General features: G+C 45.8%; 2 protein-coding genes and 1 long non-coding RNA gene across 9 annotated transcripts in view; 1 reads left to right on the top strand and 2 right to left on the bottom strand.

Moving 5' to 3' along the window:
* The window catches only part of adgrg6 (adhesion G protein-coupled receptor G6), a 42,663-nt gene extending 30,162 nt beyond the window's left edge, over positions 1-12,501 (bottom strand). The window contains exons 1-10 of the mRNA XM_061754933.1: positions 12,207-12,501; positions 11,362-11,435; positions 9,019-9,366; positions 8,380-8,522; positions 6,653-6,935; positions 3,411-3,584; positions 1,628-1,693; positions 1,375-1,437; positions 765-866; positions 124-192 (exon numbers count right to left, since the gene is read on the bottom strand). Of these exons, the coding sequence (XP_061610917.1) occupies positions 124-192; positions 765-866; positions 1,375-1,437; positions 1,628-1,693; positions 3,411-3,584; positions 6,653-6,935; positions 8,380-8,522; positions 9,019-9,366; positions 11,362-11,435; positions 12,207-12,208 (1,324 nt within the window). The 5' untranslated portion in view covers positions 12,209-12,501. The remainder of the gene's footprint in view (positions 1-123; positions 193-764; positions 867-1,374; positions 1,438-1,627; positions 1,694-3,410; positions 3,585-6,652; positions 6,936-8,379; positions 8,523-9,018; positions 9,367-11,361; positions 11,436-12,206) is intronic.
* LOC133468715 (uncharacterized) lies at positions 1,103-7,774 on the top strand. 2 transcript variants are annotated; one of them, XR_009785553.1, is made up of 3 exons: positions 1,103-1,240; positions 1,921-2,112; positions 7,446-7,774. It is a non-coding gene; the product is annotated as an uncharacterized LOC133468715 (long non-coding RNA). The 2 variants fall into 2 exon arrangements; XR_009785554.1 differs by lacking the exon at positions 1,103-1,240 and adding an exon at positions 1,689-1,813.
* A 977-nt stretch (positions 12,502-13,478) lies between the features above and the next one.
* vta1 (vesicle (multivesicular body) trafficking 1) overlaps positions 13,479-27,302 on the bottom strand; it is a 15,601-nt gene continuing 1,777 nt past the window's right edge. For 2 of the 6 annotated variants that reach the window (XM_061754934.1, XM_061754940.1), the window contains exons 2-7: positions 25,255-25,349; positions 20,384-20,511; positions 18,760-18,835; positions 17,498-17,612; positions 14,668-15,033; positions 13,479-14,144 (exon numbers count right to left, since the gene is read on the bottom strand). In XM_061754934.1, coding sequence (XP_061610918.1) covers positions 13,972-14,144; positions 14,668-15,033; positions 17,498-17,612; positions 18,760-18,835; positions 20,384-20,511; positions 25,255-25,349 — 953 coding nt within the window. In that variant the 3' untranslated portion in view covers positions 13,479-13,971. Of the gene's footprint in view, positions 14,145-14,667; positions 15,034-17,497; positions 17,613-18,759; positions 18,836-20,383; positions 20,512-25,254; positions 25,350-26,160; positions 26,775-27,302 lie in introns of those variants that run through there. The other 4 variants (XM_061754936.1, XM_061754938.1, XM_061754939.1 and 1 more) reach the window with 4 other exon arrangements.

Below are 27,302 nucleotides of genomic sequence, written 5' to 3'. Positions count from 1 at the left end.
ATTAATAATATCTTTTATGAACTAATGGACAAACACTTGCAATGCTACGTTATGCTATGCTACACCAATTGTCACAGCTTGAAGCGTGCTATGCTAGCCCGTTAGCACGGGACTGATCCTTACCAGGCGTTGGTAGGTTAGTGAGGGTGTTGTTAGTGATGGCTGCCAGTGTGTGGCGCTGCGTCTGCTGAGCTACACGGGATGTAAATAGCAACACATCACAAGACAAATCGCCCCGGCACCCAATATCATTTCAAACAGATGCAAAATCAACCCCCAAAAAACTAAATGTGTTTCAAATGCCTGTGTTTGGGACTCTGCGTCTGTGTCTTTGTCGATGCGTCTTCATGTCTTTGTCTCTGCGTGTCCGTTTGTGTGTCTGTGTGTGTGTGTGTGTACCTGTCAGCCACACCGCAAAAAAAATGTTGATTGACATCTGTCAATCAAACAAACTTTTTTCCTCTTAAAAAATGTATGTTGAGGAAAACATAAAAATAAATCTGTAGTGTTAAAGATCTGTCTGTAATGTCAAAGATTAACTTTGAAGATCCCCCCCCCCCCCCTCTGTTCCTCCAGATGTAGTATTGATTACACTCAGTGAAAAAAAAATAAAAAACTGACTGGTGCTAATGGAGAACACACGCACACGGAAAGACTTTGCCTGTCACGAATGTGGGCAATATTTTCCCTGAAGTGCAAGCTTGCTGCTACCGTAAAATGAACCTTGACCTTGTTTACGCTTCTGTTGACCAATGACAGCTTACCCAGGGACCACCTGCTGGTACTCCTACTGGTTCTGGTGAGACTGGTGGTACTGGTGGGGGTTAGAGGCATGCGGGTGGGCGGAGAGGCTGTGATCAGATGGACTGAGAAGGACAATGAACAAGAGGAACAGTCCAAGTGGATGGAGGAGCACATGACATTTAACAGCAACGTTTAGATTCCATTCCTACGATTGTTGGTCTACGATGGTACGAGTAGGAACATTTTAGTGTTGTTGTGAAACCCTTTTGGGGGAGGCGACATTTACTGTACATAAATGACTTCCCAATCTTCCTCACATAAGCCCAGAATCAAATTTCCATTTGGCGACCAGTTCAGAGAGTCAGAGCCAGAGTCAGCTGGGATAGGCTCCAGCACGCCCGTGACCCTCGTGAGGATACGGAAAATGAATGAACTTGAGAGGAGAAAAAGACACGAGGAAAGAGCAAAACAAAAGGGTCTTCAACATGATGGAAAGGTACTGTACCACCGACGAAGAGGAGGAGGAAGGAGAAGAGGTGCAAAAATGAGAAAGAGGATGAAGGGTGATGATATGGAGTAGCGTGGCATTGAGTGTGTGTGTGCATGCGTTTGAGTGCGTGCATTACCTACCGTGTGTATGTGTTGCATTAGTAGCATGGATGGTGTTAGTGGAGTCAGCGGGAGAGGAAGCGGCTGCGGGAATGTTGCAAGGAGAAACAAGACAAGTAGGATGACCAACATGAAGTAATCTTAATCACGCGCGCGCGCGCACACACACACACACACACACACATACGTACACCTACACACCATCCAGTGTGTATAACAGAGGTGAAAGCAAGCGCACATCCCAGCGTGGATGGCGGTCACATCGTTTTTCTACCTGGACATCCCAGGTGGGTGGAGTCGCAGTTGCCGTGGAGGGAGCCATTGCTGGGTGGGGACACACCTAAAAGGCAAAACAAAAACCCAAATGTAGTCAGAGGACATGTCCAAAGTGTGTCCTGCTGTGCAGTGCTGACCCAAACAACATGGCTGCCAAGAGAGTTAGCCAGTTTAGAAAGACAAAGTCAGTGGTAACAACTTATGCCTGGATCAGACTACAAGACAAATTTGGTCTTTCCCGATTGTCAGTCTACTGCCATAAAATCTTTCAGATTCTTTGATTCTTTTCAGATCAAACGCTGTCAGAGAGGCAGAGCCAGAAAATGTGTCACCGGTTAACGAGACCGAATGCACCCGTTACCATGGCAACGAGATCAACAATGGATCGTGCCGATGTATTGTGTGGGGAAAAGAACGAAATGAGGAAAAAAGTGTGGTGGTCGTCACCGGTGCTCGGGAGAGGATTGCTTGAGGTATGCTCAGGTACGTTTAATACAATACGGCACGCAAGGACCCAACAAAACTTTATGTATCCTACCAAGCTAGTGCTAGCACTAACGGTTGTAGGTAAACATGCTGGCGTTCTGTCGAATCATGCGCTAAAGCTTCAGTGAAAATTTGTTGACAGCAACCAAGTACGCTGACAACAGCAAGCACGGGAGGCGATGCGCTGGTCACAATATGCAACCCTATTAGTCGACGTCAAGGTGCACTGTTGGAGAGTCGTCATTGATATGTCACACTACACGGAAGATATCCCAAAAAATCAAACACGCTAGACTTTTCATTTTGGCATTGTAGGGCTATTGTAGGGCCAAATCGTTGGTCGTGGATTATGTCACACGACAAGAGGTTTTGCCGTTCTCAACAAAATATGTCGGGCCTTGATCTGGGAACTCGCTCACAAAAGCTAACCGGGCCAATATCGGGGCCAAAATCCTATAGTATGGTCTAGGCTTTCGGCATTTGGTTGTTATATTTAGTAAATTCTCAAAACCTTTCCACTACTTTTTTCTCCAAAAAGCAACTAGCGATTAGCATTCCTGCTAAGAAGCATTTTTTTCACCAACAGGAAACACTTATTTTCTCATTATCTACAATCTTTTTATTGAAGTTGATGCAAGTTAAATTCGTGCTCGGAAAAAAGTTTCAAAGCTCACTCGATAAAAACAAAAAAATTGTCTTTTTAAGACAGGACACGCAAACACACACGAACGCATGCACACATACACGTATACACACTTGTAGAGTGCTGGTGTGCACACACGTACGCATGCAAAGCGGCACGTCGTCTTTTGAGAATTCAAGGGAGCAGCTGTAGTCCATTAGCTTAACAGCCCAGCGGAATGTCGCAGTCATTTTCCTCACTGCTTCCATTTGGGTGCGGAAGTGACAATAAGGAAACAAACCAACAAGGAAGCAAATGAGGACACAAACAAGGAAACAAATGAGGCGAAAACACAAGGAAGCAAACAAACAAGGGAACAAACGGAAGGACACAAGGAAACCAACAAGCAAACAAACGAAACAACACAAACAAGGTCACAAAAATGGAAGCAAATAAGTTAAACAGGGAAAAAAAAAAAGGAAGTAAACAATGAACCAAATGACAAACCAAAAGCAAACCAAAACAACAGACACGAGCGAAACAAACAAAAAACTAGAGAGAACTGAAATAGACAAGCGAAAACTTCAGACACTCCAGAAACAAGTGAAAGAGACTAGAGAGAAACTAATAAGAAAAAAGACCCAGACTAGAACGAGACTCAAGAGCGACTCACTGCAGCTTAGGCCGGCGTCCGTCTGGGCCAGGGTGGGAGGTACGTCCCAGAAGTTTTTGTCCCAGTCGATGACGTTTCCTGCCTCGTGGCAGGTGAGCGCGTTGAGCTGCTGTACCGTCATGGCGTAGTCCCAAAGGCGAACATTGTACATGCTGCCCAAAAAGTTGCTAGGCCCTGATCCACACAAAAGCTAACATTAGCATTCTAACAAGGAAAAAAAAAAGGGACACAAAATACAGAGAACCGCTTATCGCAATTTATAGTGTCTGTAGCGTTTAATAAAGGGTTGAAAAGTGCACAGGCGACTGTGGCTCTCCGTTCCTACATGCAAGGGCATGTAGGAACGAAGAGTAAAAAAGTAAAATGGTCTCTCTAGCAAAAGATTGCTGCGATCCACAAGCAGATACATTCCACTCACCCCCAAAAAAAAAATGCAATGTCGTGAGGCCGCGTTAGGCAAACTGATATAGTGGGGGAACACTATTACACAGGCGCTGGTTTCTTCACTTGCTATATGTCGGTTCTGTTTAATTGTGGCATGTTTAACATTCGATTCCATTTTTGGGTTTGGGGCAGCACGGTGGACGAATGTTCAGCACGGCAACCCAGTGTTTAGCACGGCGACCCAGTGTTTAGCACGTCTGACTCACAATTCTGAGGCTCTGTTTCTGAATTTGGCCTCCGGCCTTCCTGTGTGGAGTTTTCATGTTTTCCCTGTGCTCGCCCGGGTTTTCTCCGGGTACACCGGCTGCCTCTCACGTTTAAAAAATCATCATGGTGGCATCATTAAAGACTAAATCAGGGGTGTCCGAACTCTTGCCCGGGGCCCATTTGCACTCTGCACGTTTTCATATTGGTCTACCACACAGTCAATAATATAATTGAACCCTGCAACACCACATCAAAAGTTAAAATGCTGAAAGATGGCAAGATGTTTGATGTTTGACAATTTTTATTTAATGATAAAGACATTTGACATTGGCATAGCATGAAGAGTCAATGTCAATTCCCATGGGCCAACGGGGTTTGGGTGCACTGTGAGCAAAAAGCTAGCCACCTCTCTGCTGGGAAAGTAGACCGAGCTGGTGTGCGAGGTGGGGAGGTTCTCACTCGATTGGTCAGGCTCGCCTCAACACACAGCTTGTGCACTGATACCATTCCTCTATTCCACTCTGGAGTTGCCCCTGATGAGATGCACCGAGCAGGTGTGGGGATACTTATTGCCCCACGACTCGGTGGCTGTACTTTATGGTTCACCCCAGTGGTGGAGAGGGTAGACTCCGTCCGCCTTCAGGTGTGCTGACTCAGATGGCGGTGGAAGATGCCGGTCCGACCTGTCAGGACCAAACGTCTTGTGAGGGTCTGCTGGGAACATCTGGCAGAGTCCTCTGTCAGAAGGAGTTTCAACACCCACCTCTGGACATCGACCAAGTCCCGTGGGAGGTGTGGGACATTGAGCCTTATTAGGCCATGTTCCATGTGAGCTGTGGCCATCAGATGGTCGGTGCCTTTCGTGGAGGAAATCCCCGAACCAGTCGGTGGACACCGGCGGTTAAGGATGCCATTGGGTTTTTTCGGCCTGTGGGACCCATTAGCTTGTGAGGCAACTGACGGGTACTGGCAGGTTGGTTATCACTAAGGGGAAAAACTCGGTTGTGGGAGGATTTTGGTGACACCGTGGAGAACGACTTCGGGATGGCTTGAAATAAATTCTGGTCTACCATCTGGCAGCTCAAGAGGGGGAAGCAGTGCCCCATTACCAATGCGTGTAGTGGGGATGGGGCGCTGCTGACCTTGACTCGGGACATTGTGAGTCAATGGGGAGAAGACTTCAAAGACCTCCTCAATTCCACCAAAACACCTTCCTATAAGGAAGCAGAGTCTGAGGACAGTGAGGTGGGCTCTCTATCTCTGGGGTTGAGGTCACCAAGGTGGTTAAAAAGCTCCTTGGTGCTAGTGGCCCAGGGATGGATGAGATCTGCCTGGAGGTCCAAAAAGGCTCTGGATGTAGTGGGGCTCTCTAGGTTGACAGACCGATGTCCAGCATCGCATGGACATCAGGGACAGTGCCTCTGGATTGGCAAACCAGTTTGGTGGTACCCGTTTTTAAGAATGGATCACACTCTTCAGTCTCCCTGGTAAGGTCGATTCAGGTGGGTCTTGGAGAGTCCATCGGAATACGCCAACCAGTCTACATGTTCTTTGTGGACTTGGAGAAGGTGTTCGACAATTTCCCCTGCGGTCTTGTGGGCAGTGCTCTGTGAGTAGGGGATACAAGATGCCCTAGTATGGGCTGTTTGGTCCCTGTACGACCGGTGTCAGAGTTTGGTCTACATTGCCGGCAGTAAGTCGCATTCATTTCCAGTGAGGGTTGGACTCCGCCGAGGCTGCCCTTTGTCCCCGATTCTGTTTGTAAACTTTGTGCACACAATTACTAGGCACAGCTGAGGTGTTGAGGGGGTACGGTTTGGTGGCATCAGTACTGTGTCTCTGCTTTTTACAGATGTAAAAAAAGTCAAGTGTGATGCAGCTGAACTTCCAAATCTGAGGGTATGCTCCGCTATCAGAAAATGGTAGGGTGTCGTCTCTGGGTTGAGGAAGACATGCAGCCCTAAGTGGAGGAGTTAAAGTACCTTGGGGTATTGTTCACGAGTGAGGGAAAAATGGAGCAGGAGATTGACAGGCGGATTGATCAGTGATGCGGACGTCATGGTGAAGCAGAAGGAGCAGAAGAGAAAGCTCTCTACTTACCGGTCGATTTACGTTCCTACCCTCACGTATGGTCATCAGGTGTGGGCAGTGACCGAAAGAGGGTTAGGTTATTGATACAAGTGGTGAAAATGAGTTTCCTCCTCACGGTGTCTTGGTCTTAGAGAGAAGATGAGAAGCTCGATCATCCGGGAGGGTCTCAGAGTAGAGCGGAGCATCAGGATAGGATGATCTTTGTGCTCCTGAACTGCTCCCTGATAAGGTGTTCCAGGCATGTCCCGCTGGGACGAGAAACCAGGGAAGACCCAGGGCACACTGGAGCGACTATGTCTCCCGACTGGTGTAACGGTGGCATATGTAAAAAATTGACCAAGCGACAGCTCGTAATTAAAAAAACTTGGGCTACCCATAGGTCAAGGTACCACTGTCCAGTATTTGACTCACTCGCACCTCCATCGTTGGGAGGGTTGGACTTCTCAGAAGTACCGGCTGGCCGCCTTTAAAAGAAAGGAGAAGAAAGAAAAAGGTCTCACCTCCCAGGCGAAAGGTGCCGCCACCCAGCACGGAGCGCCCGCTGGAATCCGAGCAGGTCTTGGCCCAGTGGTTGCCGTTGAAGTAGACGCCCACGCGGCCGCCGGACGATGCCCACAGCACGCACAAGCCGCTCATGGAGGACGTCCAGTCGCCCGCTGTCACAATGGAGTCCAGCGAGCATGTCGCGCCCGCCACCACCATTTTGACACGGCCGCCGGCGTCCGCACCCAGCGCCAACGCCACGTTTCCGTCTGCGTTGGTGTACGTGAAGATCCACTCCGCCTGCGCACCATGGCATCGGAACGTTAACTTCTAGACCTTGTGATGTCATCACAGCGTGATGTGTGATCCCATCACCGCGTGATGTAATCACTACATGTGTGATGTCATTACCACGTGACGTGTGATGTCAACACCACATGACCTGTGAGATCATCCTTTTGTGACGTGTGATGTCATCATTGTGTAACTCGTTAATTGGTTGTGTGACCAAGCTCATCCCTAAACTTACAGCATTGAAATGAACTGAAATGCCATCGATCCATTCCAGACCCCCAAAACATTCGTGTCATGGGTTTCATAAAGGAAAATAGCACTGTATCTAAAAGATAACACAAATTGTAAAGAATTAAACTGGCTTTACAAAGTGTAATTACTATACGAAATTCCCCAAAATTGTAGTGTGCCTTTAGTAGGCGTGGCCTAGTGAGTGATGTAGGTAGCTTGTGTCCGGTTGACATCTGGCCATGAGTTTTGACTGAATGTGGCTTCTTCCAAACTGGTCTAATACAGGTTTAATACATTGACTGCTGCCACGGAGACCCTGGTTCCATCCTCCTTTCACACAGCCGTGGCCCAATGGTTAAGATCATCGCCTGCCACCGTGGGGGACCTAGGTTCAAAACCCCGACTGGACCATCCGCCAACATCCCCCGGACTCACGGCTGTGGTGTCCTTGAGCAAGACGCTGATACCCCGAAATGCTCCCCGGGCGCTTCAGCTGCCCCCTGTGTTCCACTAACGTGTATGTGTTCACTGTGATGGGTTCAATGCAGAGAACAAATTTCGTGTGCATGCATGCATGTTCATGACAATAAAAGCTGATTCTTCTTCTTCTTGCAGGTTTTTTGTGTGTTTGACGTTTGTGCCAGTCAATAAACGGCTGAAAGTAAATCGCCGAATGTGGCTCTCCTTGCCCACATGCCAGGGCATTACAGTACCTTAGTAACTCAAGTAACACTTTGTCTCGCAACACAAAGCAAAAACATCGACCACTCGGGCACTCGTAAGTCAACACTGATCCCAATGGCTTAAGGTTAGCATGTTGGTATAACCATTCCTGTTTTTCACGTGGCCCCAATGGAAAAATGTATTGCCCACCTCAACTACAGTCTAAGTCTAACAGATTGAAAGTGCTGTTGGCAACAGGTGTCAAAGTGGTGGAAACTTTTGTCCTTTAGCTCAGTGATTGTTTTCACCACGGAATATTTGGGAAAAGCAGCGCAAGAGCAAAATGAAATATACAGTGATGGAATTGGAAGTGTTCGTGGAAGAGGCAAACAAACGTGACTGAGTTGCACCCAAAAATATATGGCTCCCATAATTTGGGGGAAGCCACAACAAAATGGCCAACGCACAACTGGAAATTTAAAAGGGAGGGATTATGTCACGGTGATCTAACGGGAATGTCATGATGATGTAACGCTTATGTCACAGGGACACTTACCTGCTGTGGCGGCCCGCTGCGTTCCATCTCCAAGCACAGTGTCAGGTGATGCAGTGTCGGCATGGCAACAGAAGACGACACTTTGGCTGCCGGCACGTCGTCGCCAGTGATGCTCACCTTCTGATTTCTCAACGCCACGGCAACTACCGGAGTGAAGGAGGAGGAGACAACAGATGGAAGGCAAGGAAGCAAACAATGAAGTAAACGACAACAGAAAAGTTAGCAAAAAAGGAAACGATAAATTAAAAAAGGATGAAAATAAAGAAACAATCAAGGAAAGAAAGAAAATGAACAATCATGGAATCAAAAACGCAAACAAACAAGGAAGTAGACCAGGTAAGAAAAATGGTAAGCAAACAAGGAAACAAATGACAGAAGACACAGGGATGAAAATAAGGATACAACAAAAAAGGAAAAAAGGAAGCAAATGAGGTAACGACCATGGAATCAAATAAGTAAACAAGGAAGAAAACAAATAAACAAAGAAGGAAGCAAAGAAGATCATTGATTAGAAAATGAAAAGTTTGCATGCAATATTGTCCTCATTGGTTCTCCTCAGGTGACAAGGCTATCTTGCTAACATGCGTAAGCATCCGACGAGAAGGTCCTAGGGAGAGTCGTGCCGACCTCCTGACCTACCGTGTCTGAAGCTGATCCTGAAGCCCCTTTTCTGAACGCTGAAGTCAGAAGTGAATTCCAGGTCCATTGCATTCCCGCTGGAGTTGAGCACCAGGCCAGCAGCCGTCACACCGCAGAACTTGACCTCTCCGTTGCCCGTGGAGACAGTCAGACGGTCGTAGATGCATCCCGGCGCCTCCTCCAGCTCAAAGTCCTCGACCGAGATCTGCACCACGAAGCCCGACGGCGCTCGCAGGATCCATCGGCAAGTTTGGGAGTTGCCGTACTTGCGCGGGTAACACGGAGACGTCAGCCAGCCCTCGGACTCGGTCAACACAGACCCGCACTTGGACCACTCGCACCCGAGAACTGTCACACAGGCGGAGGAACAGGCTTATACTGTGCCAGCGCATGTTCGAGGACAAAAACACCTTCAGACTAAGACTTCTCAGTACACCAAAGGCTCAACAGACAAGAGACCAGACATCAAGTCACATTCCAAAAACCACAGACATAGAGAGGACTAGAAGATTAGAGGAATAAAAGTAGAAAGAGAACTTGAAGACTCGAAGAAGAAGAAAACTAAACTAGAAAACTAAAAGACTGGACTACAAGAAGACAGAAGACTACAGAAAAAGAAGACTAGAAAATTAGGGTTAGGCTTGCGGGCGGGAGGGCACACCCTTTCTCAATGTGCTGGCTCGGCAACTCGGTACACCAGTTCACATTCACCATTAAGTTCCATAGACACGCTATAGGCTTCAATTGCTTGTGCTGGGACCACTAATAATAACACAGGTTATATTAAGAGATCAACTCACAGGTTCTCACAGCTATTTCCACACAAATCCAAGCATTCCACTGCACCGCTCATTAGTAGCACTGCCTTGCTCATTTTTCACATCTTGTCTTATTGGTTAGATGTTGCATGTCCTCATCGGGTGTCCCCCATCCACAAATAAAAACTTGATTTGACTTTTGTAACGTTACTTGTGGTAAAAACATCTAGCCTGTCTAACTATTGTTCTGCTGTGGCTCGCACCCCTATGTCCCTTGTCCGTTCTGTGCACCTGTCTGTCCCCTAAAACCTTTTTCTGTCCAGCCGCATTTTCAATAAACATCAGAATAATACAAAAATAAGCAGAGGGAGTATCTCAAACTCCTTTGTTCCACAGCAAAACCTTTGCAGCACAAAATGCATACAGATCCACCATTCTGCATAGTCATGCAGCTGGACAGGTTAAAGAAAACTGAAAAGGCCGGAAAACTATAAGACGTCATCAATTAGCCCTCAGTCAATCCTCGTTAAAACACCCAAACACACAGGTGCACTATAACACAAGAAAGAATGCTTCTTGCGCACACACAGGAAGTAGACACACACATGCAAATAAGTGTGATGACATATAAAAGCTGAAATGTGTGATAGGAAAATACATCAGGTATGTGTGTGCGTATTCAATCTATTCAAGTCACTCAACAACAATCAAACATGGAAACAAATTTAACAGGGAGTGTATTCTGTGCTATGTAAATGCTAATATAAAGAGGCAGACCAAAGACCGCTAGAATCAAATTCCGCCAGCCCTGTGCGGACGTACATATCGCACATACGAGAAAGCGCCACTGTGCTTCATGTCGACGTCGTGAGCTTCTGGACGCTTTGACAGCAACGTGGCGGAACGGAACTCGTTGTCAGCCGTCGCTGCGTTGACAAGCGTCTCGATTGTCCTAAATGTGCACGTGCTGCACTTAGGGGCACCGTCAGAGTGGGATTAAGGAAGGTCAGCGGATAGCTGGAGGAATGAATGCATGTGTGTGTGTGTGTGTGTGTGTTTATGATTGTGTCTGCGTAAATGCGCATGTGTGTGCTTGTGTAGATCAGAATGACATCACCATGTTGTCAGAGGCGTGGTCACAAAAATGCAACATGCAACTCTACAGCAGGGGTCAGGGCTTAATACTCCCCCAAGAGTGTGAGCAGTGATTGCGTGTGTGTGTGTGAATGTGGTCTATGTTCTTTCCAACACAGACACACAAAATGCACTGTGTGTGTTGTGTGTGTATGGATGTCTCTGTGGGGGGGAGGGGGCTTGTGGTTTGGACTGCTGGGAACTTTACGAGTGTACTTGGCTGGAGGCTGCTGCAAGGGTATGGAAAATATATTACACGTACGTGCACACACACACACACACACTCAAAGTATTTATTCTTTTTCCCACAAGCGAGCAGATCACCAATCATCCAAAATGTTTGTGTTTATTGAATATGATCAGCTTCATATAAACACACACACCGGTGGTGGCCAGTGAATGGAGGGCGCTAGGGCATTACAAAAAGTGACCAGTCCCTCTTTTGTCTTACCGTGTCCATGAAGCCACGCCCACATCAAGATGACCAGGAGCCTCCTGGCCCGGCCCACTGGGCACCACGCCACCCTGAGTAGAAGCGAAGTCACGTTAGCTGGTTTGCTTCATGAATATTCATGAATCATTAGCATAATGTCAAGTTGGACATTTGATGAATATTCACGAATTGTATGAGGTCAAGGCCTTCAAACAAGAGCCGTCTTTGTCAAGTCCCCGCACACGAGGAGCCCCCCCTCCCCCCCAGAAAGACGTGATTGGCAGCCGCCACTTATTTGTTAATTCCACATTAGCCCATGAAAACATTTTGGCTGCAGTGGAAATTGTTAAACGCCACAAAAATAATGTTGGGCCTGAGCTCATTAAATTAGGCCACACCTCTCGTGCAAGGCTTGCTTTTTGTTGACTAAAAGAACAAATGCAATTAAATGTAAATTTGAATGTAAACGTATGTCCATATTTAGTTTTAACATTTAGATTTCATCCTCACACTAAGAAAGTTGGGTGAGTTTTTGGGATGTTCCACGAGATCATTCGAGCTGTTTTGACACTTCATCCGAAAAAAAAAAAAAAAAAAAAAAAAAAAGTTAGCAAAAAATGAATGTCAGTCAATCAGATGAAGTACAATCTTAACATTCATGTTTCATCCTCTCAGTTAAGTTTTGGATTATTTTGGGACATTTCACAAGCTCACTCACTTTTGTCATCTTGAAATCTCAAAATAAAAGCAATGAAGAATGTCAGCCAATTAGATGCAGTAACAAAGCAGAAAGTTTAGAAAGTCAACATTTACAACGCACACAACAGTCCAAATCAAACGTTAACTAAAGAAGAGAAACTCACATTTAGTGCAGCTGCAACATTTCACCTCCAAAACGACACGATTCCTGCTTCTTCCTTTGCTTCTTCTCCTCCAAAACTTTGTCGGACTCTCGAGCCCAAATCCCGAAGACGTGCGCGTGTACACACACACACACACACACACACACACGGAGCCAAAATGGGAAGCTGTGGAAAAGCGGGGAGGGGTCGAGCAGGGGGAGGGATACCAAGGCGCCTCTGGCTGCTGGGTGCGTTTGATTCGCTGGCCTTGACCACCTGCCTACGAGTGAGCAAAGCACAACTTGTCAAACTTGTGAAATGCCTCAACACACACCTGCCACCCCTACTAACCCTAAACCAAGTTCTGCTGTTCTTGTAGGCTTTTCCTGACATATTTGTTGTCAAATCATCCTTGAACAAGCCACGCTCCACAGAGAATTTCCACAACATTGTTCAAAGATATAAGTCAGGAGAGGCGGACAAAACATTTCCAAGGCTTCGAATAAAACACGAAACACAGTGAAGACAAAATACAGCACATCAGAATGTATCCGAGAATGAGAAGAAAACTGGTTGCGGGGGGTGCTGAGAGGCTGACAGCAACATTGAAGGAGCTGCAGAAATTTCTGGCAAGTACTGACTGTTGAGTACATGTGGCAAAATCTCCCGTCGACTTCCTGTCTGGCAAAACAGCAGCCCAATCTTAAAAAAACAAAAAATAAATAAAAATAAAAATCAACATCTCCCAAGCACATGTGGGAAAATGAAAGCAAGGTTGAACTTTTTGAACCCAATTCCAAAACGTCAACACCGTCTGCCAGCGAAAGTGTAGTGGTGGCCATCTTGCTTTTTTTTTTTTTTTTTTTTCTTTAGCTGGAACGTGAACACTTTTAAGTAGCAGTGTTAGCACAAAACTTTCAGGCTTCTGCTAGAAAGCAGGAAAAAAAGGAAGTTTCAATGGGATTGGTATTTCTGAACACAGCCCCATCCCAGTCATGAGGGTGTGTATACTTGTGCAACTACATCTCAGTTGTTTATTCTCACTCCCCCCTCTAAAATATTAAACATTTTTCAATTGAGTTGTATGTTATAGTTAATTTATGTCTATTCCTTATATAACAAAAAATCAGGTATTTGAACAGGGGTGTGTAGACTTTTTATATCTGCTGTATTTGCTTTTCTAGTGGTCATCGTTTGCTTCTTTCTAGACAGAGGATATCTTTCCTTACACCACATTTCAACAGCAACACAGCAAACGATTTTTAGAAGAACAAACAAACTGACACAAATGCAAACAAGTCAATCAGATTTATTTGGAGCATTTTCCCCATGAAAATCTCTGGGGGGGGGAACAAACAAAAAAAAATTATAATAATTGGTAGCAACGCTAGCAAGTAGTTAGCATGAAACAAGTACAAGAAATGCAGCTAGCGTGCTTGCTAACATCACTGTCGTGTGCAGTGTTGTGTACACACACACAACTGTTGTGTGTTGCGTGCCGTGTGTGTACACAACACACAACAACTTAGGATCAAGTCCGAGAAAACGAGACGACACAATGCCCCTTGCAGGCAAGAAGCTCCGTGTGGTGCGTCGATGTCGTGTTCACGCTTCCAGGGAACGTCGTCGTCTCGTTTCATAATCGAGTAAAGACGCACATAGGCAGCCATTGTTAGGCTCTGGTCTCCATCGGGGCTCCTGGCGGCCAGCCGGCGTGTGCGTGCGTCGAGCTGACGAGATGGTGCAGATAGACTTTGCAGGCGGCCGCAGCAGGACGACAAAGGAGTCATTCTTGTCCAGTGGTGAGCAGTTTGAGGGCCTTCTGGAGGTTGCTGACGGCCGTGGAAACGTCCTCGTACTGGAGGGCGCTGCCAGCGTACTTGCAGTACTTCTGGGCCTTGGTGAAGTCTTCGGCGGACAAGTGGACATCTCCTGCGGGCGAGGGGGGGCACGGGCTCACTGTGATCGGGGATTGTCAAACGTTTGAGAGCCAGGGGAGACATTAACATCACTGCAACATGCCTTTTGTGTTTCATCATGAAAATAGAGCAAAATAATTCAAGTTGGAGCTGAAGACTTGTGTAACATTTGCACACATAATGAGGAGTCTCTTCAACTGTCTTTCCTTAATTCTATACTTTTTTTTCCCCTCATTGGACTATGTAATTTTTACATGTCCCACACACTGCTCTGCTAACTACAGTGAGAGTAATATCTGTATATTATGATAATAAATCAAAAGAAAAATCAACACTTTTTTTTGTTCACAAGTTATTGGATAAGAAAGTCTGAAGTTTTCAGCGACATTACGTCCAACATTTTGTCTTTCTTTAATGGAGGCTGAATCAGTGGGTAATTGCACGAGTACAGTACATTGTGTGTGTTTTAGGATTAAAGTGCGCTTTAGGTGTTTTGCTGCCATCTTGTGGTTAGGGCTAGCAGCCCCCAGATTTCGACTCATTTCGACTGTGTGCGCGCTGACCTTGCTGCTGGCTGTGCAGGAGGGCCGGGTCGACGACGCCGGCGGTCCTGGGCATCGGCACCGGCTTGACGGCATCTGTCGGGTCACACGTGACGATCTGAGCCCTGGATGATTGTGCTGCTCGGTTATCGTAGAAAGGGGCGCAGCTACCTGCGGGCGTGTTGGCGGGGGCATGCGCTCCGGGAGGAATGTGGACGTTGCCCAAATTGGAGGGGGGACCCGACAGTACAGACTCAGCGCCACCTGTGAAGCCGATGCCCGACACTGCAGTACCGCCCGAACCGGGGTCCTGAGAGGAAGCCCCGCCCACTCCGCGGAAGGAGCCGCCCTGCATAATGGCGCAGCCTGAAAAACCTTCATCTCCATCTTGGAAAAGAAAGAGCAAAAAGAAAACAGATTGATGAGAGCTGCAGCAGACAGATGATGGAAAACACTTTTTTTTTTAAAAATCTTTTTTTTTTAAGATGGTGTCATGTAATCCATCCATTTTGTGGGCCGCTTCTCCTCACGCGGGTCGCGGGCGTGCCGGAGCCTATCCCAGCTGTCATCGGGCAGGAGGCGGGGTACACCCTGAACCGGTTGCCAGCCAATCGCAGGGCACATAGAAACAAACAACCATTCGCACTCACAGTCATGCCTACGGGCAATTTAGACTCTCCAATGAATGCATGTTTTTGGGATGTGGGAGGAAAGCGGAGTGCCCGGAGAAAAGCCACGCAGGCACGGGGAGAACATGCAAACTCCACACAGGCGGGGCCGGGGATCGAACCCGGGTCCTCAGAACTGTGAGGCTGACGCTCTCACCAGTCGGCCACCGTGCCGCTCGTGTCAAGTAATAATAATCAAATTGATCGATTTGGGCACTGTGATGCCCTGGCAGTTGGGCAAGGAGAGCCACAGTCACAGATTAACTTTCAGCCGTTTACTGAATGGGACAAACGGTCAAATACAAAAACACAAAAAGAGAACACACAAAGATCTGTTGTGGGCCACAACTCAAGCCCAGACGCACACACGCAGACTAACCGACCAATCAGACGCTAGCTCCTGAAGTCACTCACTAGGCCACGCCCTTAAATCAAGGTAACGCTGGAATGAGTAATTGGAATATGGACAATGTATAAAACTGTCAACATGTACATTATGTATGCATAACTGTATTGCAAAATTAAATAAATTGGACTTTAAAATAATGAAATGTAAATGTGCTAATAATACAGTGCACATTGGGAAGAATTAGATTTATTTTTTTCTATATAGAAATGTGTTCAAGGTAAGAACACAACACATCCTGAGATGATTGAAACTTCAAACGATGCAGTCTTCCTGAAGACACGCACGCACGCACGTACGTACGTACAACATGAGAGTATGAAGTGCGATGAACACGAAGTCTGCAGATAATGGATGGCATGAAAATATTGGCTGCAGTCCAATCGTCGTGTGTGTGTCTGTGCATGTGTGCAGATGGTCTTTTTGTGTGACTTGTTTGCCGTGTGGTCCCATGAGGACTTCAGGTGAACGCTTCGAGATGTTGCTGCCGGCCAGCATGCAGGTTCTGTCCTCCAGCGCACACACATGCAGCACCTCACAAATGTTAGCACAGCCCTGCTCATATTTGTGTAAATATTTCATTCTGTCTTTTCATCGAACAACACTGAAGAAATGACTTTAATGCTAGTAAGTAGTTTACACTTCACAGCTTGTATACAACTGCACAGTACATTTACTGTCCCCTCAAAATAACTTAACACACAGCCGTTAATGTTCAAACCGCTATCAACAAAATTGTGTATCGTCCTCAGCAAAACCAAACTTAAGTTTATCTCGGCCTCATCAGACCACTGGACATGCTTCCAGTAATCAATGTCCTAAGCCCGCTTGTCTTCAGCAAACTGCTGTGCGTCATCTTTAGAAGAGGCTTCCTTCTGGGTGAAATGCAGAGAACAAATTTCGTGTGCATGCATGTTCATGACAATAAAGGTGATTCTTCTTCTTCTTCGACCACCAATGATACCGTGTGTGGCTTACAGTGTGAGCATGGCAGGCTGGATTCCCCATCCCTTCAACCAGCACCCATACGCCTATTTTCCAAAGACAACCTGTGGATTTGATGCTGACAAAGCGTACTCAACCTTTTTGGTGGACCTGCTGAAGGGCTGCCTAGTCTTGACCAAAGTGGTCCAGCTCACTTTCAGGCTGTTGGCAATCTTATAACCTCGTCCAACAACAATTCTTTTTTCCGAAGCTCACAGTGCCATTTTGAACATCGAGTGACCAGTATGAGAGTGAGAAGACCCAATTTAACACACATGCTCAACAATCACACCTGAGGCATTGTAGACTAACTATTCACATAACACCAGGGAGGGAAAATGGCTCATTGGGCCCAATTTGGACATTTTCACTTAGGAGCTGTACTCACTTGTAAATGGCTGTGTGTTGACTTATTTTGAAGGGACAATCAATTTACACTGTTATACAAGCGGTCCACTGAATACATTACATTGCAGAAAAGTGTTACTTCTTGATAAGAGGTAACAAAAGATTTACAAAAATGTGAGGTGTTCACTTTTTTTAGATACTATAAGTTCTAGACACTGTTACATTCTATCCCATTATGCACCACCACACATACATTCTATGCATTGTCAAATTTGATCCCATAATTCTCCAGTTCACACATGCTGTGCTGTTGTCCCACTTTGATCCACAGCTGACGTGACACGGCTCGTTAGCCTCATTAGCACGGATAGCTTGAATCGTCAATCACAACACGAACGAGCGGACATTTTGTTTGTTTTGCGTGTGTGATATCAGCATGTCGCACCTGCTTCCTGCTCAAGGTCCATGCCGATGGGTCCGGCCTCAGGCGTCTCGCCGCTCTTCAGACAGTTGTGGATGTACGAGGCCTTCCAGCGGGCGTACTTTCTGTGTTGGATGTTCTGTGCATAGCACAAAGCCCCTAAAATGTTTACTTTTGAAATACATTATTGTTCTTAAATTGTGTGTGTGTGTGTGCGCGCGCGCGTGCCAGGAACCACGATAGAACGGACTAAGAGGGACAGGATATAGCCGATTGTCCATTACATTGAAGCACATTTTTTAGGCCTTATGCACCTGTATTAATGTACAGATTGTTTTGTATGTTTTTTTCGTGGCTTAAAACGCCCAGTACAGTCCAAAGTTATTGTGAATGAATGAATGAATGAATGAATTAATTAACAAACAAACATGACAATGTTTGAAAGTTTCACATTTTATCCAAACTTAACACGACGGTTTGCTTGGTCATGGTGACATTGTTGATGTACGGTACTCATCATAGGCGAGTCGCTTTCATAAGCCGCAAGGAATTGCTTCCTAGTTCCAAATCTGTTGCCAAAGGTGAATAGCTTGACAACATAAACTGTTACTGTACCAAAATCAACATGTCGCAGACTGTTGTACTACTCAGAGTTAACACTGCAGCCATGTCACTCTCTCTCTCTATCTGCGCTCTGTGTACAATAGACAATAGATACAACCATCATCACATGGCCGCCACGTCAATGTGCCACATTCAACATGGCCGCCGCAAAGGCAGTACGTCTTTTGGAATTGAATCTATTTATTTTTTTCGGTATATCTATGACCGTTTTATCAAGGTTCCACTGTATATATAGCACACGCACATTTTGTAAAGTTTGGAATAGTGTCAGTTGTGTTGCATTGCGAGCATAATGGCGGGTAAGAAGAAGGTCAGGTATGTGTGTGGTGGTTCCACATAATGTAATGGTGGTGCTGCAAGAAGATAAGCAGCAGTAGATGTTTTTTCAGCGTTGAGCTCAGGAACAATGGCGGCTTCGTGGTGCTGAGGTGTGTTGTGAACTTTTGCTGTGTTTGTTTGAGTCTGGCATTATGGGAATAATCGCTAAAACAACACAAACCTTTTCCTGCACAACGCCACAGAAAAAGAGCAAAAGTGACTTATCTTTTGCACACACACACACACGCACGCACAGACACACACACACTCGAGTTGTGAACAATTAAGACAAATACTTGTTATATCAGCCGTGTAGTATACACGAGTAGCATGGAATAGCTCACCTCGTCGGACAGCTCTCCAAAGACCGAAAGGACATCCAGCAGCAGGCTGGACGTGTAGAAGGACTTGATCATGTTCCTGTACACAAGAGCACTTGATAACATCATAGCTAACTCGCTCAAAATTCACAAGGAAAGAAGCAATCAATGTCCTGCTTCAATCCAAATTGCTATTGAAACAGTCTAGGAGGTCCAATTTAAGATTAGAGTGTGTTAAGGACCATCCTGAAAATTTAACTCAAAGCCCAATCCCCAACTTTTGGGACTAGTGTAAATCCTAAATCAAAACAAACATTGTCCTTCTTGATGTCATATTTTGGATCCACTCAGTCTTTTTAGTGACGACATCACCACTGCACAACACTCCCGCCTCTGATCCCATCGGATACAAACATGATCATGCGACATTTCTGTCTTGGAGGACGGTGGTGGTCTGTGTCAAAATGATCAGAGCACACCACACACAGTACGAGCAAAACTTTATGCCTGATTTGTTATCTTTATATCTGGGCTCTGTTACAGATCATCTTTTACAATTTGAAAAATCCTTATTGTATACTAGGCCTTCGTGAGAAAATGATCATCTCGCGTTGCCTAACAGATTGGAAGTCAAACTGTACCAACACGACCACTCGATTCTAGGCTAATGCTATTTGCTAGGCTACGCCAATTACAAATGATGCTAGTATGCAAGCCTTTAGGATACACAGGGTCAGCCGTGGCCCAATGGTTAAGATCGTCGCCTGCCACCGTGGGCTCCTAGGTTCAAGACCCCTACCGGACCATCCGCCAACATCTCCCGGACGAGCGGCTGTGGTGTCCTTGATCAAGACACAGATACCCCAAACTGCTCCTGGGGCGCTTAAATTGCCCCCTGCTCCAGTGTGTTCCACTCACAAGTGTGTGTGTTCATTGTGATGGGTAAAATGCAGAGAACAAATTTCTGTGCATGCATGTTCATGACAATAAAGATGATTATTCTGATTCTTCTTCTCCATAGATCGTGCTATAGGGGGACTGACCTAAACCCCACCCCTCACTAATCCACAAGCGCGATTCTCAAACATCCATCCATCTTCCGCTTATCTGAGGTCAGGTCGTGGGGGGATTAGATTTGGCAGGGATTAACAGTGAAATTCACTCCCACCGGCAAATGACTGAGCCCTCGTCCTTACCAACCACTAATGTGGTACTGTCAGGTTAAAATGATAGTTTTTTTTTTTTTTTATTGCGAACCCCTGTTGAGGCATTTCCTGTATTGCTTTTTGGCCAGTCCATCAATGATCAGGTTGACTTTGGAATTTCCACCACGTCTTTAATTGGAGTCAATTTACCTGTTGAAATGACAGTCAACCGGCATTCCGTCTCCCTTCCAAGCAATTTAACTCACCTGACCTCTTTTCGCACATTCAAAGGAGAAGCAGAGAAGAAGGCTATACTCATCATTTGGCCTGCCTTGCTCAAAAGACACACAGAATGCTTTGTTTGCTAGAAACATGAACAACACAACAGACTTTGTATCATCCCTGATTTGATTTCCAGGCCTGTGGTGGAAGAATGTTTGGAATGTGACATGGGAGCAGGTGTTCATTCCTCACATGAATTCGGATCCAAACATCAAACATACTTGTGGAATCGTCCCGCTCGGTCCTCGTTGTCGGCGTAGAGAAACATTTTTAGGGCGTAGTTTTCGATGTGGGCGTTGCCGACCACCTCCTGAGTGATGGACTCATTGTCGCTCAACTCCATCTTCATCTGCAACAAAACATCAAGGCGATGAATAGGAGCCACGCATGCACATGGAGGCACATACGCACGGACATGACTCCACTAATCATAAGAGTGACGTTTTACATTCATGCTGACTTCCTGTTGCCAGGCAGCGACATGGCGTGTTTAACATGTAACATGTCCTCACGCTCAAGTTTCCTCTTAAGCAAACGTTATGCTGGCCCGAAGCAGGTGAACCACAACGGGCCTGAATAGAACCACTGTTCTCTCACCTGTGTGTGCGTGTGCGGAAAGAGGAACAAAGGAAAGAGGATCTCAGGTTTCAGCTTGTTAAACTTACGAAGACCAGCAGTAGAAAGTTCAAATGGTCAGACAACAATGCAAATCACTTCATCATGTAAGAAGATTCTTCCTCCTCCTCATCATCATCACCATCATATCAGAAGATTTCTTGTTAACGCTCTCCGGTCTTGCATCGCGCAACCAAAGGAGAGTACGCTGGCACCTTTTGGCTGCCCAGGATGCCTCGCCATCCTGTGGCCAAAGGTGGAGGCTGGTTGGTTTTACACCTGTAAATCCTCGCAGCCTCCTCATCTTGGTTTTTTTTTTTTTTTAAACCTATCCTGTTCAGCTCCATGGCCTTGCAGAATGGTGGATCTGTATGCTTTTAATGCTGGATAGGGTTTGCTGTGCAACAAGGGAGTTTGAAATACTCCCTCTGCTTATGTTTTTATTATTCTGATGTTTATTGAAAATGCAGCCAGACAGAAAAGGGTTTTAGGGGACAGAGGGATAGAGTGGACAAGGGGACTAGGGGTGAGAACCACAGTAGAACAATAGTGAGAGAGTCTAGATATTTGAACACAAGTAACGTGACAACAGTCATTTGTAGATTGGGGGGGACACCCGGTGAGGACATGCAATAACTAACCAAGAGAACAAGAGAGGACAGAAAAGGGCAGGACAGGATGTGGGAAAATGAGCAAGGCAGCGCTATTGACGAGTGGTGCAGTGGGATTATTTTTTAGTGTCTAGAGTAAGCAGGGGACCCAACCAGGGGGACGCCACCGAACCCCCAGGACCCAGGGACGTCCCGAGCCCGACCGAAGCGCCCCAACCAGTCCCAAAGGGAGAGGCACGACAACACCCCCCCCCCCCCCCCCCCCCCCAACCCCCGCCACCACCACCCCCAGAGAGCATGGGGGCACCACCCACCAACAGTGGAAGGTGGAAGGTCTTAGACTGGCCAAGTCAATCGCAGGATCTTAACCCAATAGAGAATGCATTTTACCTCCTGAAGAGGAGACTTCAGGGAGAAACCCCCAGAAACAAACAAGAACTGAAAGTGGTTGCAATAATGGCCTGGAAAAGCATTTCAAATGAAGAATGCAACAGTCCGGTGAAGTCAATGGGTCGCAGGCTTGATGCAGTTATTGCAAGTATGGGTTATGCCACCACATATTTAATGTTATTCACTTTAAGTTCATTTAATCATGTCTGTTCCAATACAGTTGCTCACTTGAAAAGTCAGTGGCTTCAAACAAAAGGTGCACTGTCCTGAGTTGTTTAACACATCTAGATGTAAAAACCATGAAATAAAATCTGGAATTCTGAACTTTTGTCTCATATTCTACTTTTGATCTGAAACCCAAATGTTTTCAGTATACGACAAAAACAAAGGAATTGACCTTGCCGTTCCAATACTTTTGGAGGGGACTGTATTTTGGTTTCCCTCGTCTTTCTGAAACGCCGCACTTTAAGTCCTTGCTACCCCTACCTGGGTTTCAACCCCCCCCCCTTGTTTGCCTGGTGGTAAAGAACAAACGCCCTGTATGCTTACTTGCTTTTTGGATCCTCTCTTGCATCACAAACAATCATTATATTTGTCCTTTAGATGCAGCTGGCATTAAAAATGAACAAGAAACTGAAGAAACAAGGGGTCGAATATTTTTTCTGTGATTATATGAATTGTTTTTATTTCTAGATTTCTATGTACTTTACTCATATTTAATGCTGTGTATTTCAAGCTTTCAAGCCTGTTATTTATCCGTTTAGTGTGCAGTATTCTTGTTTGCATTTGATTTCATCCATTGTAAACGGTACATTGTGCACCCAATCAGTGCAGTGTTGTTATTCAATGCGTAAGGAGCCACGACACCCAAAAAGTCGACCTTTTTGCTCCACTTGAATAAGAAGTGGTTTTCTTCTTCTCAAACTCCCCGATTACCGGAGTGGTCTCTAACGACGAGTGTAGTCTGTATCCGGGTTGGAGCGCTCAAAGCTCAGCTTCTGTGCAACGCGCAACCGCGCTAAATTGTCTCATGCTATCGATCTCCTGCTGGTAACAGTGACTCTTGTGTGCATCCACTGCATATACAGTGGGGCAAAAAAGTATTTAGTCAGCCACCAATTGTGCAAGATCCTCCACTTCAAAAGATGAGAGGGCTGTCATTTTTATAATAGGTATACCTCACCTATGAGAGACAAAATGAGAAAGAAACAACATTTCCAGGAAAAATCACATTGATTTTTAAAGAATTTATGAGCAAATTATGTATTTGGTCAATAACAAAAAGGTTCATCTCAATACTTTGTTATATACCCTTTGTTGGCAATGACGGAGGTCAAACGTTTTCTGTAAGTCTTCACAAGGCTTTCACACACTGTTACTGGTATTTTGGCCTTTTCCTCCATGCAGATCTCCTCTAGAACAGTGATGTTTTGGGGCTGTCTCTGGGCAACACGCTTTCAACTCCCTCCAAAGATTTTCCTACGGGGTTGAGCTCTGGGGACTGGCTAGGCCACTCCAGGACCTTGAAATGCTTCTTAAGAAGTCACTCCTTCTTTGCCCAGGCAGTCGCACGCACACAACTTGTCTGAAGACAGGCAATCTTTGGCTGATCACTGCAGTGTTCCCCCACTATATCCAGTGTAATAGCACGTTGTGCCACAACAGCCCAGGTGGCAGCACTGAGCTCTACTGGATCTGGATGCAGCAGAATTAACTGAAGACAAGACAGAAAAGGTCTCCTACTAAACTCCAGTAATTGTTGTTCCCACGTCGCAGAGAATATATGCCTGTGAGGATTGTTTGTATGTGTTGCTGCTTTGTATATGGTAAAGTAGCAGTTGTTTGAAGTTTCAGAATAACCCTAAAATCCATGCTAATTTCCGTTAGCCCATCTATGGCGTTTTGCACTCAATATTAGCAATAAGCTACCAGACTTTCATTAGACCAGAGGATATGCTTTGGGGGCGGCACGGTGGACGACTGGTTAGAGCGTCGGCCTCACAGTTCTGAGGACCCGGGTTCAATCCCCGGACCCATCTGTTTGGAGTTTGCATGTTCTCCCAGTGCCTGCGTGGCTTCTCTCCGGGCAGTCCGGTTTCCTCCCACATCCCAAAAACATGCATTAATTGGGGACTCTAAAATTGCCCGTAGGTGTGACTGTGGTGGGAATGGTTGTTTGTTTGTATGTGCCCTGCGATTGGCTGGCAACCAGTTCAGGGTGTACCCTGCCTCCTGCCCCATGATAGCTGGGATAGGCTCCGGCACGCCCGCGACCCGCGTGAGGAGAAGCGGCTCACAAAATGGATGGACGGATATGCTTTGGGTAAACTTTTTGGTGTTTGCTGAGATTGTTGAAATCACCTGCAAGGACCACATTGCCCCTCGCAATTGTGCGGCGAGCATGTTGACTAATGACGGCGGCGGCGACCGTCGCAGCAAATGTGGCGTATACTCACGTTTCACAATTTGTGATGCCAAAACACTTTTTCCTCGTTCGGCACGCAAAATAGAATAAGGACCTCAATGCAAATCACCGGCAGACGCGCACAACCTCCTTTCAAAACACACTCATGCACATGGTGCTAATTAACTGCACTTTCACACTTCCTACGTTCACGTCAATATGCAGCCGCCTGTGATGTCAACACATTCAGCGCACACACGCACAAAGCTCGAGGACACACATGAAAGCAGCGGATGTGTGCGTCCTGCTGGGAGATGTTTCATGAGTGTGTGACAATAATGACCATCAGCTGTGTATGTCGAGGAAAGCGCTTAGTTTGATCACATCAATTCGTCTTTCTGGCACTTGGAAGCATTTGATTGGCGCGTTGCAATGATGCCACGTCCACTGGTGGGAAATCGCCAAGTCAAAATATTTTATTAACGTACAAAATATATTTTTACTTTTGCACATTTCAGAGTATGTACTTTTTTGATTTTGACTTTCATACAAAGTTTAATCAGTACTTAAGTTTTGGTCTTTCCACAAGTGCCTGTACTTCACTTGTGTTGTGGACAGCTCAGTGATTCGTCTGCGGGAGCCCCGCTGGGCTCCGCCCCCTTCCTGTCCTAACGAGTCCATAAAATCTTCTGGTGTCACTTTTTCCTCTCACTCTTCGTTAGTCATGTTTGTCACAGGCTGAGATCCTCTTCAAACACGTCAGCTCAATCATGTCAACAAGATCAAACAGCTCAATCATGTCAAAGTGCTGTGGAATCAAATGAAGCAGCTGACCGACTTTTACAGTGCAAAACACAAAAGAAAACATCTGCATGCGTTTCCTCACTTGTTTTCAAAACATCTGCCATTTTTATTTTGGAAAATACACAATGAAAGGTCTGTGACTTTTATTTTGTATGAATGAAGCGAAATTAAGCACCTGTGACCCTTATTTGGTGCAATAGGTTATGAAACCTGTGCCCAGGTCACGTGACTTTTATTTCGAAAAGGTGTGACGTGAAGAGAGACTGACCGACTCGAGCTGGTCCATGAGCTTGACCAGGAACTTGCGGCACTCTGGAGTTTTGCTGTCCAACTTCATTCCAGTCTGCATGGCATACAGGCGGCCTGCCGACAGCCAATCAGAGGCGACACACCAAGTGGAAGAACAAACAGAAATGTGTGTGTCATTTCAACACTCATCGATACTGAAAAACAATAGCGTGGCAAAAATGAGCCATCGATCAAACTAATTTAAGTCATATCGCAAGACTCCACTGAATTAAAATTGATCATATCAGCTATAGAATATTTTTATTAGGCTTTACACGATCAGGATTTTTAGGGCCGATCGGCAAGTTTAAAAAAACGATAACCGATCCGATCACAAGATGGAGCAACGTGTCTATTTAAATGACCTGTTCATTTACTGTATATATGCGTTTACTTAATTGCTCAAAAAATTATATTTACAATAAATAATGTATCTTTGTTCATCTATTTATTCCAGTGAGGCATAGTGACAGACCGAACAAATGAATGGTATTCTATTAGATGGCAGGAAGTACATACAGTCATTAATGTATCCACTTTTTGTGAAATGTTTGTTTGTTGGTGTGCCGTGAGATTTTTCAATTGTAAAATATGTTCCTTGGCTCCATAAAGGTTGGAAATCACTGCTCTAGTCTGGTCATGTATTCTAATCAGTCAGGTCAAACCAACATTACAACATGACAGAAATAATGAGCACTAACTTGCTGTAATTCAATTAATTTATTGTAATTAAATTACCTCACCCACACCGAAACTTTAGAGCATGATTTGACAGAATGGCAGCATGTTGACGCGCAACCGTTAGGGCTAGCACTAGCATGCTAGGCTACATAACATTTTGTTGCCTGCTTGCGAACCGTATCGTATTAAAAGTATGGAAACATACCTCAAGCGAGCCTGAAACGAACGTCCTCTCCTGTCCTGAGCCCCGGTGACCACCAACACACGTTTTTCCCCATTTTGTTCTTATAATTCAGTCAGCGCGACCCACTCTTGTTGTCGTCGCCACGGTAACGAGTGTATCCAGTCGCATTTGAGTTGACAAGATAAAGCCCAATGATCGTAAAAAACGGGATGCGGCGGTATCGGAATACAAGATTTTATTGCAGTAGTCTGACATAGCGCAATCGTGAAAGAGCAAATTTGTCATGTAGTCTGATCCGGCATTTCGTGTCTGTCTCACACCGCCGACATGTTTTTTTTTTTTCTCCTTATTTAAAATAACTTTATTGGCCGTCGGATATTTACTGTACTACGTCAAAAGACACGCGACAAGGCGAAAAATAAAGTATATTTTGGATTCAAATATAAAGTGCACGATGGCGACACAGTAAATGTCTTTTGCGGAGCCGATCTCTCGGCGAATTCTGACATTAAAGCCGCTCAGCTCATCAGCATAAAATGCTAAATATTCGTCGATACCGGTCAGATCTGTGTAGTCTAATTTTTATAATTGAGTAATCTAGCGATTATCCCATTTCTTAACGGGCTAACAATGGATTTCACATTATTAAACAATAACGGGCGGCACGGTGGACGACTGGTTAGAGCGTCAGCCTCACAGTTCTGAGGACCCGGGTTCATTCCCCGGCCCCGCCTGTGTGGAGTTTGCATGTTCTCCCCGTGCCTGCGTGGGTTTTCTCCGGGCACTCCGGTTTCCTCCCACATCCCAAAAAAAAAACATGCATTAATTGGAGACTCTAAATTGCCCGTAGGCATGACTGTGAGCGCGAATGGTTGTTTGTTTCTATGTGCCCTGCGATTGGCTGGCAACCAGTTCAGGGTGTACCCCGCCTCCTGCCCGATGACAGCTGGGATAGGCTCTGGCACGCCCGTGACCCTAGTGAGGAGAAGCGGCTCAGAAAATGGATGGATGGATGGATGGATGGATGGATAAACAAAGTGCACGTGGGGTGCGGGTATTATTTTTGTCCACTTGGGCTCGCCATCCTCACGTTCTATCGTAGTATTTGAGACTTTGCGTGTGCATGGCTTGAAAAGGTTGAGGCCTGGCCTGGTGAGGGATGC

The sequence above is a fragment of the Phyllopteryx taeniolatus genome, chromosome 18 (assembly GCF_024500385.1).
Source record: "Phyllopteryx taeniolatus isolate TA_2022b chromosome 18, UOR_Ptae_1.2, whole genome shotgun sequence".
In the NCBI taxonomy this organism is placed as follows: Eukaryota; Metazoa; Chordata; class Actinopteri; order Syngnathiformes; family Syngnathidae; genus Phyllopteryx; species Phyllopteryx taeniolatus.
The sequence above is the reverse complement of the archived record's forward strand: the minus strand, read 5'-3'. Positions and strand labels throughout refer to the sequence as shown.